Raw genomic sequence first — 17,509 nt, 5'->3', positions numbered from 1 at the left:
TCACTGGGTTTTGAAATGAGTACAGCACAAAGTTACTAAATCAGTTTTGGTCTTACAGTGCCATTTGGTCATACTTTCAAGCAATTAAAGAAATTTATATACAGAGACTTTTAAAAGGAGGCTGGAGACAAAATTTTATGGACACAGAGACCTATAACAAGACAAAGAGTACTTTTTGGAAAAAAAGAAGCAGAGAAGATGTGCAAGACATATTATAGCACTTGTTAAGCAGAGAAATGAAAAATTAAAACCTTGGGTTACATTTTTAAAGACATTTTCCCACCCATCACATAGCCCTTCTGTGTTCTGAGTGCTGGAATCAGCCAACTTTTTGTGTCATAATAAGCATACAAAACATTTTCCTGCAGGCTTAGTGAAAATCAGAGAAACAGAAGAATTTATGTGGATACAAAGTCCTCAAAACCAGTGTCTTAGCACATATGGGAATTTATAGTCTCAAGATTAAAACTTGCTGGGGTAATCACTCCACCAAACTTGCTGTGAAAAAAATCACCACAACAAAAAATAAACACAGCAAAACCCCCCTGCATCTGAATTTTGAGTATTGATGTCCTTCCCTCTTTTCACTAAACCATATGTATGTATATAGGTGTGTGTGTGGATGTCTGTACCCATCTCCCCACCTCACTTCTTCAGCTACCACTTTGTTACAAAGAAAGTGAAAAAGAGCTCTGCTGAAACATCTTATTCAGACTAGGACCCAGTCATTCTGATGAAATAAGGCAGATAAAATGGTGCTATTTCTCTCTATTATGAAAGTCTAAGGCCTCTCTATGGCACACCGCTTTACTCACCTGCCTTGCATATCAATGTTGCACAAATGGTTGTGTTCATACTTAAAACAGCGTAGACTGAGCTTATAGTTTTAGTCACTCACACCACTCAGAAACTGTTTGAAGCCTCTCTAGGAGAAAAAGTCAGCAAAATATTTTTTTTTATGTATTCACAATTTAAACCTGTTGAAGTTCTATTTCTCTCTCTCAAAAAAAGGGAAAAGGTTTGCTTTCATTTGAGAGAAAAATAAAAGATCACACTGGTTTTCAGACCAGTGTATTCTGTTACCATTTCTCAATGCAGCTCTACTGGGAAAAAAAAGCAGGCTAGTTGGAGTCATGAATCTTGTAGGAAGACTTGCAGGAAAAGCTGGTTTCTTTGGGAGCAAATATCCTGCCACCTTAAAATATCTAGCACAGTACAAAAGCTAAGATCAATGTGTTTCAGTATCTTTTTTAAACTCATGATGACAAAAATGACTGCTACAGGAGACACAGTGAAACTTATGCCATCTCTTTGGTTTCCATATGCATCAATGAAAAAATAAGCTTCATCCTTATCTCTCTGAAAGTACATCTTCTCTTATAGTCCACTGTGTCTCTGGCCCATGGGCACTCCACACTGAGAGAAATAAAATACTGGTATTTCCAGGGGGAAGTGAGAAAATGATTTTGCCTTCTAAAAGAGTAGAATTCAAATAACCAGGCACATCCAGGTATTAACAAGTCCTTTTCTGATCGTGGGAAAGAGCGAGGATCAAATATGTGTAAGTCTAACCTAAAAATGATCCTGAATACTAATCAACTAATGTATTGTTAACAGATTCATCCCTTTTTCCTTAAGAAATTTAATACAACCATTTATTTATACACCGTTACATAAAAAACTCTTTGCTTTGTCCCTTTCAAAAATATTTAAAGATCTGAGAAAAAAGCAATTCTTACTAAGGAACATGGCAGCTCTGCTATATTATTGGAAGCAATAGTAAGGAACAATAATATTTAACAGAGTCTAATTTCAAATATTGATCAGCATAGTATGCTGGGCATGCAAAAGTTCTAACAGGAAGATCCTCTTATCTTTAGTCACTTGTTTTATATCAGGTGCTACCAAGTGCATTTCTGATAGTGGGTAGGAAAACTAAACTGGAGTGCTAGGTCCACCTCTTAGTCACCTCACATGTCCTGCCATGCAGTTGACTTCTGTGCAGGTATCTCACATACATGCCGGTGGGAGAGAAGGATAACTGGAGTGCTGGTCTCCTAGCTCCAGTGCTCACACTCTGGAAGAGAAGCAGTGAGAATATATAGATGTGGAATATGGGCAAAGCAAAGATATGATACCCATTCTTGAAGGTTTAATTTCTAGTCTTTGTCTGAAAGTAAGATTTTTCTGCAGTGTGTTACTGCTTCAAGCCAAGTCCAAAAGGCTTTCTTTTCTATACTGACCTTATGTAATGAGTAGAATATCTGTGGCAATGAAATTGACAGGAGCTTCACTTGTGTGTCTGAGCCTGTTGTTAGTGAAAGCAGTGGTAAAACTCCTGATGATTTTCTGGAGAAAACTGAAGCCTTTGGTCTATGGTAGCACTGAATACTGGTAGCTGGTAGCTACCTGAATGTTGGTAGCTCTTTAATAAGAGCTCTCTACCCAATGTAAAACACAAAAATACCCCTGGGCCAGAAAGCAGGATGGCAAATCCTACTGTCTGGCCATCGTTTCCATTATTTGTTTCAGTAAAATGTGCATACTAAGTACTACTCCGAGTAGTTCTTCCCCAGTGCTAGAAAATGGTTAAAATCTGGCCGCAAATAGAGTTTTCATGAGTTGGCCCGAAGTGAGTAAATTCAACATATAATTGAAAGGAATCCAATCCTTAAAACAGTATTGGAGGTAATATTCTAGTTTCACCTCCATCTAAATGATCTAAAGTTATAATTGGTGTATAGTAACCAGGCCTAAATATATCAAAGAACCAATGTGATCAGACCAACTGCATCTTCTAAAAGTCACCTGCTATAACCTGCAGGCATCTAAAAGTAAGCCAGAAAAAAGTACACTATTTTTAAAAGAAACCTTTATTCTTCATACAAACCTAACTCTGTCACATATCATGAGGCATCATTAACAAGCTAATATGTCTGCTTAAATCAAACATTATTTCTCCATGAAAGTATCCAACAGAGTTAGTATCGACCCTTTTCTTTGTTCTCTCCTGGATGGAATATATGTGCATTTTGATATCAACTCATCTCCTTTTAAGTGCTAGCTCAGCCAGCATGTTATATGAATAACATCTTTGCCAGGTAAATCCAGCACAGGTACTAAAATCAGAGCTGGGGTCTTCTCCTCCAAATATTTTTCAAGGTAGTCTTGCAGTCCTAAAATAGAAACAAAACAGTTAATGAACCCCCTTTGTCTTATTGTGTCCTCTTACAAATTATTTCTAAATACTTTTCTGAAAATTGATGTGGAGTAGCAACTATCAAAAGGAAGTGAAATGCAACTCTTAAGTTTTCACTTTACATAGAAGGAAAATCTCCCACCTCCTTTTTGATTAATTTGAGATTAACTTTAGATGTCACCTAAGGCCAGAATTCAGCAAAACAGTTAAATGTATATTTCTCAACCTCAAGTAAGTGAGTTGATTACAGATAGAGAGAGCTGAACTAGAGCAGGTAGTAAAAATAACAAAAGGCCGGTTGAAATTCAGTTCTTTGTCATTTTTGATATTTGGATGATCAGCACATAGTTGTCTGTAAATGAAACTCTTAAGTCCCATTGTGGTGCATGGACCATTTTCAAAAACTTTATGAACTTGATTTCAATTTGCAATCAATGGATGAGTGCCATCTTGAAGACATAATTGAGGAAGTCCAGGAATGGCAACATATATGACTGAATATCTGGAATTACAGTAAGATTCCAGATACAGTAAGATGCTAAAAATACAGAATCTGGCTATGAGAAGCTATAAAGGGACTGGTATGTGTTGCCTAAGTTTGCAAATTTAAAAGTCCATTATGGGAGCAGAATTAATAATTGAGAAGATCTAATTGGAATACAGAAGAAAAGTAAAGAATGGAAAATTTAAACTTGGCATCATGACATTTTTGGTCGTGCTCAGCCTCAGTGAACATGCTGGAAATCAAGCCACAAAGAACCGTAATGAAAACTACAAAAAACCCGCTGAATGACCCAGAAAAGACAGTTTCCTAATGATAAGGTATAGCCTGCATAGGTTCTTGTTTCAATAACTTATTTCTGTCAGCAGCTTCTGGGATTATGGCAATTCTTTATAACACTAAGCAATCTTGGCTAGAAAGGGTGTAAAGAGGGCAGAACTTGCAGACTGTCAGAGCTTTTTTTTTTTGGCGTCACTGCCTGTGAAACTGCGAATAGGCAGTTCAGTCGAAGTGTTACCTCATCCAGGATAAAACAGGAATTTTGCAATTGTATTCACTGAAGCCAAAACTCTCTTTTTATCTGGCAGCAGCAGCATAAATTAATGTAATAATGGCAATGCTGCCTACAAAATATTGCAAAGACAGTACTAGTCTTCTGAAATTCTGCTGCCTTCCTTTGTATCATTGACATTGGAGGTGAAGACAGATAAGGGTGAGCCAAAGATCAACAGTCACCTCAAAGGTCAAAGGACTTCTTCATCTGGTGTGTAAAAAGGAACTCATTCTCTGTAATACAGATATTCAGCAGTGACCCCTAATTAACTATCAACTAGCATTTTACTTCTAAAATTTGACTTCAGAAAACTTTACGGCTATGCTGACTCAGAAGGCATTAAGTGGAAGGGGTAAAGGTAAGCCACCTCAAAATCACTGATTCCATCCTATTAAAATTACCTTTTCTTTTTTTTCATCCATTAAAATTGTGAAAATACAATTTCAGACTTCAACATTTTTTCACAGGCTTAGAAGTGCTAAAAGCTACCAGAACAAGTCCAGGTATTCCTTTTAAAGGGAGAATTTGAAAATGGGGCTATCTGGAAATAGAACCTCATTCTTTTGTGGCTTTGAGGTGGCCAAAATAGCCATAAATATTTACATTTGGACATGCCCTAGTGGACTTGCTTGCAAACCAGGAAGAGCTACCTTTCCTGAAGACCAGTGCCTTTTCTATTGCCAGTGCCTACTTGCATAAATGAAATGTGGATAAAAATACGGGACATATGCCTCCAAATATTTTACTGTACTTACAAATCAATTCGTTTGATTGAAAGCAGTGCAACTTAGATGTGCATCTTTAAACACTTAAAAATTGTGGATAAAAGTCTGCTCATGCAAACTTCCCCTGAAAAGCAGAGACTAGGTCTTCTAAAACAGTAAAATTGTATTCTAAGGTCTCACAGAAGAAAATGCACAATTAGTAAATCTGTGGCAACCTGTGCAATTACAGAAAAATGAAATTTTGACAGCTATATATTTTACCTGCTATAAGTTAGTCCAAATCTTCCAATATTAATTGTATATTTTAAATTATGGGAAATTAATAAAGACACTATATTTTTTTCACTCATTCAAAATATGCTTTTAGATAAATAAGAGCCTCAGCCATGAGTGTTTTCTGAGTATGTAACTCTTTGTTTGAATACAAAGATTTCAAAAATATCCTTCCTTTATATCATACACGGAAATGCTTGCTCAGTTGTGTGCCATACTTATAGAAGTTGATTTTAAAAGCAAAAACAAGTAAAGGACAGAGGGTTATAGTGAGTGTGCTTACTGGAGCTTTAATAGGAGCTATAGATGACTGATGTCAGTCTTAAAGTTATTTAAACTGCCCTGATACAGAATGTTTAAGTACAAGCAAAACCAGCTGATTATCAAGCAGCAAACAAGTGGTGTGCATTGTGGATGTTTTCATATCCTGTGACAGTCCAACGTGCTAGCCACGTTGCAGCACACTTGCAGTTTCATGGAGACCAGCCAGGGGACTCCTGAGGTAACAGAAGTCAACAGGGAAACATCAGGGAAATATCTCAAAGAAATTAAAGGGTGTTCCTCTAGGAAGCTGACACAGCTGACAGCCCAGCTGAGGTGCCTGTACACCAATGCATGCAGCGTGGTGTAAACACAAAGAGTTGGAAGACACCATTGCTGCTGAAAATCTATGTCCTTGTTGCCATTACAACACAGCTCAAGGTGGTCCATGGGAATCTCATGAGGTTTAACAAGACCAAGTGCTGGTGCTGCACCTGGTTCAGGACAGCCCCAGGTATCAGCACAGGCTGGGGATGAACAGATGGAGAGCAGCCCTGCCCAGAAGGACTTGGGGGTGCTGCTGGGTGAGAAGCTGGACATGACCCAGCCATGGGCACTGGCAGCCCAGAGAGCCAAGTGTGTCCTGGGCTGCATCCAGAGCAGCGTGGGCAGCAGGGAGAGGGAGGGGATTCTGCCCCTCTGCTCTGCTCAGGTGAGACCCCACCTGCAGTGCTGCATCCAGCTCTGGGGTCCCAGCACAGGAAGGACATGGACCTGCTGGAGCAAGACCAGAAGAGGGTCACCAAGGTGATCAGAGGGATGGAGCACCTCTCCTACAAGGAAAGGCTGAGAAAAATGGGTTTGTTCAGCCTGAAAAAGAGAAGGCTTCAGGGTGACCTGATCATGGCCTTCCAGTACCTAAAAGGATGGAAAGATGGAGAGGGACTTTTTACAAGGGCATGTAGTGATAGGACAAGGGGGAATGGCTTCAGATTGAAAAAGAGTAGGTTTAGGTTAGATATTAGAAAGAAATTCTCTACTGTGAGTGTGGTGAGGCACTGGAACTGGTTGCCCAGAGAAATTGTGGATGCCCCAGCCCAGGAAGTGTTCCTGGCCAGGTTGGATGGAGCTCAGGGCAATCTGGTCTTGTGAAACATGTCCCTGCCCAAGGTGGGGGGGTTTGGAACTGGATGATCTTTAAGATCCCTTCCAGCCACAGCCATTCTATGATTCTATGATTATAAGTACATGAAATTTGCTCAAAACAGGTGAACTTCATCCTGCAAGATGGATCCCCCTGCTCCCAAATGATCCACCGAAGTTCAGGGAGCAGGTTCCATATGAAATTTTTTCTGGCATTACCATCTATTTCTGCTATTCCTTTGTTAAGACAGGATACTGAAATCAATAATTTGATGATCTCTTATGTTGACTTAGCAGCCCTTCCATATAACGTGGCACAAACTAAGACTGTAAGCTCTTGTTTTTAAAGGTGCTTTTCATACTAGGTAGAAAAATGTCCTGAGAGCTCCTAAGGGGTCATTCCAAATGATTAGGAGGGTGATTTTTACATCTTTGCTGTAATTGGCCTCAGCAGGATTTAGGCAGTATCGGGTAAGGCCACAGAATCCACTTACATTTTCAAAATCAGGTCCCTGTTATTGTTGCCATACTCTTGCTTCACCGTATATCTGCAAGGGAGTAGTAATCTAATAGCTCATATGAAAAAGGAAAATGGTAGCAAAAAGGGAGATCACTTTTAGCCCAGTATGTAAAAAATCACTTTCATATTACAACTACTATCTTTCCTTCACTTTTTAACCAAAAGATATTGTTACATTGCTTAGAGCAGGTTTTTAAATCCCTGAGCTAATAAAGCTCCATTGCTTCTGCAGCAGAGATCTGACATGCTGCATGTACTTTGAAAAGATGCATCACAGGGGATCAGGTTCCTAACAGTTGACTAAGAGTTCCAGTCCCAAAAGATCTGCCCCTGGTGTGCAGAACACTTAACCCTTCGACCAGTACCAACATGACTATTCACAAATTATTGATGTCCCTAAATCCCTGGCAGATTGCAGACAGTTCTTGTCTCCCTTGAAGCCAAAGCATATGGTCACTAATGAGATGGATTAAAAATACATATACACATTCAGGGCTTTGTCACATGAGTGTAAAGCCACAGAAATGTTAGAAGGTGATTGAACTGGACTGAACACTGTTAAATACATGATTAGCTTGTTATGGGTCGTTTCCATTGATCTATATACGGTTTCACAGCATAGTTTAATTAAAGCTGCCTGGAACAAGCCTCTGCCTTAAATGATCAGGCAGTGCAATGAAAAGGTGGAACACGAGGAACTGGAGACACCTCTCCCTTTCTTAAACATCCAGCTGACTGTCTCTGGTGTACAACCACAGCAAGAACAGAAACTGTGCTTCCAAATGTTGTCTGTTTTTACAGTCCAGGGTTTTTCTAACATTTTTCTTTATATAAAATGATGTAGTGCGATACAAGATTTTGAAAAAAAACCTGCACAGTTTGCTTGCTTCATTGCAATTCATACCTTTCTATCCAAAATAAAATCAAACCCAGTAAACAAGAATATACTGTTGGAATATGAAAGGGAGTCACTTGGCAAAATAGGATTTTGTGCTGGGTTTTTTTGCTGCAGCTGTGAAGATTTTAAATGACAATATGAATATTTTTTGAAGTCCAATACTTGGCTTTTCATATGGCATCTTATGTTTCTGTTTGATGACATTATTTATCTGAACATAAGTTAAGCAGCTGCTTTGAATTGCAGGGAAGTCTGTTATAGCCAATGTTATATGAGACAAATGACCAGTAGGATTTTGGATAAGGCTGCGGAACAACTTTAAATCTGTGATTTCCTAAGCCAGTCTTTGGAACTGTGACTATAAAATGACTTGTGTTCTTTGCTACATAACTTTCAAAACATAATCTGTGTGGTTGAGATTTTTTAAACTATGTCTAGATTTCTCTCCCTTCTTTTAATGTCAACAATTGATGAATGAGCTTTTCTGTTGAATGGTAAATACACAATACCATTTGTTAACAGAAAAAGTAACTGGTATAATTTAGACTTCAAAAAAAACCCCAAATTTACTGTTTCAGGCTTATTTGTAAGTATACATACCCCAAAATTAAAAAAAAAAAGAAATTACAGAGGGAATTGTAGTTGTGTTTGGAACTCAAGTCATATGCCTGGTCAGTTGCCAAAGCAGCCAGATCTGCACGTCTGTATCTGCAAACAATTCTTTCATAAAAAACTTATCTCCACGAATTCCTCACATTACATTTCAGGTTGTCTTGCAATTTATGAACCCATCTATACTGACAGACTTCTTTCTTCTCATACTAAACAATGTAACAATGAAAACACCTTTTTCAAGTAACCATATAACAGATGAAAATACAGCCTATACTGAAAGCACTAAGGCCAATGTTAGCCATCCCCTTTCAGCTTGCTCCTAATACTGGATACCATTTTAGATGACTGCAACCTCTTCTGTGAAGGATATGGTTATTAGGATCCAGACTGATAGGATTCTGTCACTTTGGACATAGAAACAGAGCAACACTTAACCCAGCAGAGCATTCACCAAAAGAAACCACAGAATCATAAAATAGTTTGAGTTAGAAGGGATCTTTAAAGCTCATTTAGTCCTACCCCCCGCAATAAGCAGAGCTATCTTCAACCAGACCAGGTGCTTCAGAGCCCCATTCAACCTGACCTTAAAAGTTTCCAGGGATGAGGCATCAATCACCTCTATGGGCAACCTGTTCCAGTGTCTCACTGCCCTCATTGTAAAAACTTCCTCACATCTAGTCTGAATCTACCCTCTTTTAGTTGAAAACCATTACTCCTTGGATAAGGGGCATCACTAGAAGCCCTATTAAAAAGTCTCTCCCATCTTTCTAATAAGCTCCCTATATATATTGAAAGGCCAATAAACAGTCTCCCAAGAACTTTCTCCAAGCTAAATAACCCCAACTATCTCAGTCTTTCCTCACTGGAGAGATAAGTTCCACTCCTCTGTCCATTTTTGTGGCCCTCCTATGGACCTACTTCAACAGGTCCATGTCTTTTTTGTGCGAAGAGAAAAATCTGCTATAAAGAGAAGACTAGTGCTCTGTTACATTTTACTGCTAGTCCTGTTTGTGCAGTGGACTTCTTGTCCCTTTGGAATCTATCCCAAACCTAGAAGTTCTAGTAATGTTTTTAAGCAGGCTACAGTGAAAACATAATGAAAGTTGCTCTAGGCTTGATGGGTACCCACAGGAGTTGTAGCAACTCTTCCTACAGCTGAGCAGATGAAAGGAAGTGAGGAAAATGAGCTGTGTTGCCCTGCATGCCATACTGGTAACTCCTGCTCTCAGATTTAGTGAGGAGAAGTTGTGAGCGCAAAAGGCAGCAGTCATGGACCTTACTGTTCATGTGAGATACAAGAAAAATGAGTGATTGGCTTCATCTATACCAGTAAGTTAGTCAGGATGCCTGAATGCTGCACCACCAGCAGCAAGAGGAGAGGGACTGCTGGCATAAACTGACCAACTCTGAAGGAATCCAGATGCCGCATCTTCCTCTCCCAGCCTCACAACCCTCTCTGCTGTTCCTCTGCTTCAACAGGAGGGTGTGGGAAAGAAAAAGGGCTCCCTCATAATCAGGGAGAGCATTAACATTTACAGGAACCTCACTTTTCTAGAGCTGAGTCACTTGGCTGAGTAACTGTACAAGTCTTTTTAGACTGTAGCTCATGCATTTTTTTAGCATCTGAAAGAAAATTAGTAGACAGAACAGTTATTTTTAGTATCGGTTTGATAGTGGGCCTGTCAGCCTTGGTGATGCATCTCTTTTATCAAGCTGCCACAATACCTTGTTTTGTTTTCAGAGCAAAGTTTGATTAAAGACCAATTTCAGAAACGTTACTCACTGTGGGCGTTAATTAGTGCTTCCTGGCCTCTGCAGGGTCTATCTTATGATCCGTTTCACTTACTAAACCCTGTAATTCAATTTACATGAAGATGGGAATGAACCAACCCCCTTCTATTCTTCTGAAGGCTTCTGTTTAACTTAGTCCTGAAAGAACCTCTCTCCTATCATTCCCTAATAAGGAATTCTAGTTTCTAGCCTTTTAAAATCAAAATTAAAGCAATACTTCACATCTATACTCTTTTTATATGAACTGTGAAGGAACTTCAGAAGGGGATAGGTAAACTTTAGGAAGCCTTTGCTTCCAAATAGTGTTTTTAGTGGTGCCCAAGTATACTGTGCATCTTAGGAAAAACTGGTAAACATCTTTTTCTCTTCCTCTGCATCTTTATGGGAGTGGAGCATTGTCATTCTGTACGAGAAGGTCGCTGGTGTTGCCCTCCTCCTCTCTCATTAGCAGAAAAGAAAAGCCTTTTGTCTTTCTGAAAGCAAAAGGCAAGCTACTAGGTCAAAAATATTAAAGAGGTGGTTGATGACAAAAGACTTAATAGTACTGGCAGGTAAAAAGTAGCAGATGGAAGTGAAATTTATAACATGATAAAAGTAAAATTAGGAACTACTGAATAAAATGAATGAAAAGAAAATGCAATTGGGGTACTATACAAATACAAGCAGAAAAAAAACTAAAAAAAGAAACAGTCCAAAAGAAAACCTGACTCAGGTACACTGAGTATTTGAAACTAGGTTGAATAAAACATGAAACCAGTACTAAAGAGACCAAACCTCTAAAAGGGAAGATGGTCTTTTTTTTACAGTAGACAGCCTGCACAGGAAAACCGAGGCTGGGTGAGGCAACATACTCAAGCAGAGTTCACGGACACTACCATCTTAAAACATCCTCTTCCAAGTATACATTCTCTCATGAGCTTCCTGCTAAATTTTGAAACCTAAACTTCATCTTAGTTATAATATGGACTTAGCTGGCAGGGATGCTTCCTAAAGTTGTACAGTGTGACAGATACACCAGAAATGATGAGAAGGAAAGAAAATAGGGCAATGATAATCATAAAATAGATGAATATTTACAACAATTAAAATTTCAGACCCAAATGCCATTCCTAAAAAAGCTGTAAGCCACCCAACTCTCTCTGGATATACAGAAGTTACCTTCCAAAGTGCACACAGTACCAGTCCAATGAGGTATTTTATCATGCATATCAACAGCAAGTAGCAGAAATAAATGTGACTCTTTTAAAGATAAACACTTGTTGCTGAGCTCCTCTGCATATTAGGGCTGTTTCTCAGTAGAAAGAATTAAGATTTGGCTTCCATAATAATTCTTTCAAGCTGCTGGCTACAGCTTAGAAAATAGCAGAACATGAAAACTCATCGCCGTGTGTTTTCCAATGTTCTGTTTTTAGTCATGTCCTATATACAGATTGAGAATCAGCCTATACAAGGTTATAAATGTGCACTTTTGTTTAAAATGTCATTAGCCTTCTGCACTAAATAAAGAAACACTTAAGCATGCCCTTCCAATGCTCACAGTGAGTCTAAATATAATTTCAAAGAGAACGGAGGACTGAACTTTACGAGTACAATCACTCAGAGAAGAACTTGTGCTTTTTCTAAAACCATGACAGAATGCAAAGATCATGAGCTGGTTTTCCTTGTGTGCTATCCTTCAACCCTGTAACGATCCAATCTCTTTATGGGGTGGATGGTTATTGAATTTGTATGCCAGCTGTGTCCAGAATCTCTGGGGAGGATGGGCCGTAGTGACGCCAAGCAGGGATGAGTTATGAATGGAGACAGACTATTACAAACATAGGAAGTAGTAAAGACCCATTTTTCAGGAGGCATTTAAGAATGCACTTCACAGTATGTGTATATACTTGTTCACTCATATAGTCTCACCTGAATGTGCCTATATGGGCAGATAGAACCACAGGATTCACTAGAGGCTCACACACATGTTTTTGTTGTACTCTAAATCAGATAAACGTGTACTTTACTTTTTTTTTCCAGATTAGTTGAAAACTTGGTGTGAAAATGATCAACTGCAACAGCACCTGTGCAGTAATTATGGAACTTGGTTTTTCACCCTTAGGTCACTTTGCAGCTACTGACTCTTGGCCCATAGTCCAGGAGCATGAGATGGGCAGATTTGCAAGCTGTAGGACAGTTGGTTGCTGTGCCCTCCAGGTAGGGTTGGGGACATTGGTGGGGCAGTGTGTGTGGGAAGCCCGGCTGTGCCTGCTGGTAATGCAGGAACTTTTATCTCTAGGGCCTGTCAATCTGGCACCTTTCACAAGTGTTAAATTCACTTAAGTATATTTTTTAAGAAGCTGTCATGAGACATACTGAAGCAAATATGTCCTTCGGTGGTTACACATGGACTAAGTTGTAACAATGTTTGTGAAGTGCTTTGACATCCCCAAGTGATATGTTTGGTACAGCTTCCACATTTGTTCGTTTATTCAAGTCTGCTAAATAGTCTTCAAAGCCAGTGGGTTAAAGAAATACCTGACTGGACACAATGCATCCAAAAGGCCAGACCACAGAGAGATGTTCATATAACTAGAGGACACCACATACATCTGCTGGTAGGAGAGTTTAGTCTACAAATAATAGAAAAGCTTTCTAAAAGATGTTGTGGTAAGCATCTTTTGACTGGGTCCAGAGATCATATGGTCCTTGCTTTATGTCAAGTTAAGCTGTGATCATTTAAAATAATACTGATGGAATAATTGTTTTCAGTTTCTAGGCCAGATTCTCAACAACTATAAATGGTAGCTATGCTAATTTACACAAGGTACATTGAGGACCTTGCATGGTAGATTACATATTTATATATAGTATCATGTGCAAACTAATGAGGTTATTTCTAATGTTTACCATTGTAAAGAACTCTGAAACTTTAATCCTGCACTAATGTAAACAGTGTATTCTAACAGAAACAGATAAAAGTGCACCAAACATGTTAAATACATTATTAGGTCAATGAAGATCATTCATATTGATCCAGGTCTGGCTTCACAGCAGTTTAATCAAAGCTTCCTGGAAGATGTAACAGTGGTCATGGCATTCACTGCCTTTTGTGCTGACTCAACAAATGACTAAAATTTCATTACTGCTGCAACTGACAACTTATGCAAAATTATCCAGAGCAGGCTAAAAAGAAGGGTAGACCAGTATTTGGAGGTGGAACAAAACCCAGCTTCTGTTTTAATGGGGAAATTGTGCTGCCAGATGTTGCTGATGATCCACCCAGAAATTTGTGGGCTCTTGATAGCCACACTACTTGCTTCCCCTCGATCTGGCAGATTTACATTAATTGGATTTTTATCCTGTATGGCAGTGACCCAAGATATCAGTACCCTCTTACTCCCTACAGCCAAGGAACAAAAAAAGAGGGATGAAAGTCTTTTGTTCCTTCTCATGGCCTCTAAGGATGACAAATAAATCTCAGTGCTAGTGCTTCCTGTGTAATATGAGCTCATAGTTTGTTACAGAATTGGGAACAGGAGGCTTGGGAGAGTCATTCAGCTGTGTCAAACAACAGCAAAATGAAAGAAAAAGGGTCTGTAACTTGGCCACATAGTTAGTTATCTGAGCTGCAAGTCATTTTTGCTCTAACTTGAAGTTATTAATAGCATAATTTACAGAAGCCTTCAGCAAGACTTAGGTGTCATTTTATGAGGCACTAAATAAACACTGAATAACAGACAAAGTCTACCACCAAGAGTTTACCATTGACACAAAACTCTGAGAGCTGAAAAACGAACACTGGATAGGTAGGAAACTGAGCCATAGAAAACACTGGAAGAATTACATGATTTGTTAAGGTAATTTGTAGAAAAGCCAACAACTGACCCTGAATTCTGACCCAGCATACAGCCCTTCTCTTGAGAGCGTACCACAGTGAGGACACTTCCAAACAATAATACAGTGGCAAAGAACTGAACCAGCCTTTTGCTTGGGCTGCTCTTGGATCTCTGGAAATTAAAATCACGGTCCCAGAAGAGCAGTGCTGCACACGTTCCACCAGCTCTGTGTTAAACAACTTCACTGCTTGGAGGCCTCTGCTCTTCTTCCACCATCAATAGGTGGAGCTGTTTACAGGTCATTTGAAAGATACCTGTGGACTTTATGGCAAAATAGTCTATTATACCTGTCATAAGGTTCTACATCTAACTGTATTATGATTTCTTATTAAACATTGCAATATATTTTATACCACAGTATATCAAAAAAGTCTGCATTAAGTTAAATTATTGCACAAATATATTATCTTTTTTTAAAAAAAGAATGTTTCTCCACCAAAACACATGGTCTCAAACATCTGTTTAAGAAAAAAAACAAACCAAAAAAGCTTTATAGAATGCCTTTTGGGACTGCACAAACTGCATTGCTTTCTGTAACTCTTATATTTTGTGTTGACAGCTAAAGTATACAGCATAGCACAGCAGTAAATGGAAAAGCTGCCCAGATCTGGGCCGTTGCTTAGAGGTTTCAGGTTCACCCAGGTGGATCAGCCCCCTCAGGTGGGCCAGGACCCACAGGTGACCGGTCAGTCAGAAGCACTGACAGCTCCTCTGCTGGATCACTGGTTCTTTTGTCAGGAATTTCTGCTTCTGGAGCCTTAAGCTACATCTCTGTTAAGAACCATGTTAGCTCAAAGAGATACCGGATTAATGAAATTGAAAATGCTCAGAAGAAAAATGTATGTGATGCTTTAATCACTTTTAAGAAACATGAAGTGCAAGTGATGGAAGGGTGACCTTTATCTTTTCCACCAACAGAAGCCCAGCCTAACAGGCACAGTGAAAACATAACTTATCCTTGTGCTTCGTTCTGTTTAAGATGTGGTTTTAACAATTTTTCAGTACAGGTAGAGAGAAATAAATTGTTCATGAAGTTTTAAAGTAAAGATAAGAGGCCCATACAGCCCTTTCTTTGGTCAACACTGGTACTTTATGCCTTGGGCCTTAATTTGTCAGGGAATATCACACCTGCAAGATCATCACTAGAGTGGTCTTACCAGTATTTTCTACTCTACATTAGCTGAATGAGTAGGCTTTTTTTAAAAAAAGGCTTCTCTTGCAAGGTGGTTTTTCAATTACACCACTGCTATGAAGATTCATTAGAAGGAGGCCATCACCTCTTTTTCTCTTTTGCAGAAAGCACATTTTGGTAGAAAGGAAGGTAACAAAATATGCTCTGCCTAGCTGAATTTCTGCCAAATCACTTTTCAGGGCAAAGAAAACTCATCTGCAACGTGCCACAAGAACACCTGGGGTCATTAAAAGTCCCAAAAAATCTGGTAAGATAAAAAGGTGAAACAGGAAGATGCTAAAGGGGGATGATGATGATTATTGTTATTCATCATCTTTTAATCAGTTTCATTTTTGACTTACCAAAAGCAAAGAGGCAGAATAAAGGAAACTTAAATGGTTCTTATCATTTATGGTCAGAACTTCATGCTAAATATATTTGTTTCCCTTTGTAGTTACTGATTTTGGTAAACCTAGCACTTTCAAATCTACTAATATAAATACAGCCAGATTCAAAGTTATTGGTACATCTCTTTAGTAAAGCATAGTACTAAAGAATAAAATAATAATCTACTTTCTTAAAAATAAAATGCTGGTTATTCATTTCCTTCAGAATTCTAGCTCTCCCTCAGGGGAAGTCTGGAAATTTTAAATACACTGATCCTTTGCTCTGCCACAATTCTCTCTTTTGACCTCTTAAATATTTTTTTCTGCTGTCACATTTTTCCTGATTTGTTTTTAAATTATAAATCTGGTTTTAGCTTCACTTTTCTTAATCATTTGCCATAATTCTTTTAAAAAATCTACATGCAGTTTCATTCTTAAGGCCAACCAAGGATTTACAATATGCTAAACTGGGCAAAAATTCTGTAGTAATCAGCACAATATATTTTATACTCCATCACAATAATTTTCTCTGTCTCCACATTGATATAACTTTGTCTGCTTTTTACAATGGTTTACTACTTAAATAATTTAATACAACAGTTGTTATATTTTTATTGCAAGCTTATAAAACTTGCACGGTAAGTCTCTTCCATGCAATATATTAAATAAAGAAATGACAGAGAAGAAGGGGAACTGATGATTACTAAAACTGTAATTCAGGTTCTGAATGTGTCATAAAGTGCTTCTGGCTCACTTGCATTCTGCACATCTTGTCAAAGTTCCTCAGATGAACCACCTCTTCATATTCAGTTCTCCTTGCCTGTTACTCCAATGTTGATATCGGTAAAACAATTATTTCGTATTTCAGTCAATGCATTGATGAAGGGACAGTCAAGGGGAAAGGACCCAGCATAAAAATCCAAGGGGCAGGAATGCCATTGCCAGCTCTGCCACTGAGTTGCTGGAAGACCCTGGGCAATTTATTTGGCTTCATGAACATGAATAGAGCTATGATTTATTGAATTTTGCAAAAGCTGCAGGGGTGTATAGACACATGGCTCCTTAAGTGTAAGGAAGGACCTTTCTCTCTCATTTTTGTCTTTCTAAGCAACTGAAATACTTGATCCTTCAAAAAAATCAAACTCCAGATTTCATGCTTCCATTTTGTAGAATAAAAAAAAGTACTTTCCTGTCTTTGTGAAATGCATTGAGATTGCCTGATGAATAATTGTTACTACTTTAGTATATCTGAGAGCTTATGTAAAAGATGCTGCTTCAATAAGACTCTTTTTAAATGATGTTTTACATTAGAGACCCACTTTAAATACTTTTACAGACACAGTTCTGTCCATGTCTACAAAGTAGGTCACTGTATATCCTGTATATCCACAAGAACATATAAGTGAGCTATTTCTGAAACCCCTCTGCTGATAGGTTACATAAAAATAATAAATAGTGATCTAAATTTATGTCAGAAGTAAATTTTACTTACTTGGAAATCCTATATGCATTTCTATTTCAATTTCCATCTTTCTATTTCTGTAATTATTCATATTTTTGAAACTCAGGATAAAAATTTAAACTATCTATTGTA

At 38.4% G+C, this 17,509-nt stretch overlaps 1 protein-coding gene across 1 annotated transcript in view; it reads right to left on the bottom strand.

Moving 5' to 3' along the window:
• Nucleotides 1-2,919: 2,919 nt before the first annotated feature.
• Nucleotides 2,920-17,509, bottom strand: part of DPH6 (diphthamine biosynthesis 6) — a 200,085-nt gene continuing 185,495 nt past the window's right edge. The window contains exon 15 of the mRNA XM_082284129.1: nucleotides 2,920-3,176. Within this exon, the coding sequence (XP_082140255.1) occupies nucleotides 3,061-3,176 (116 nt within the window). The 3' untranslated portion in view covers nucleotides 2,920-3,060. The remainder of the gene's footprint in view (nucleotides 3,177-17,509) is intronic.

This window comes from Coloeus monedula, assembly GCF_965178545.1.
Source record: "Coloeus monedula genome assembly, chromosome: 6".
Taxonomy (NCBI): Eukaryota; Metazoa; Chordata; class Aves; order Passeriformes; family Corvidae; genus Coloeus; species Coloeus monedula.
The sequence above is the reverse complement of the archived record's forward strand: the minus strand, read 5'-3'. Positions and strand labels throughout refer to the sequence as shown.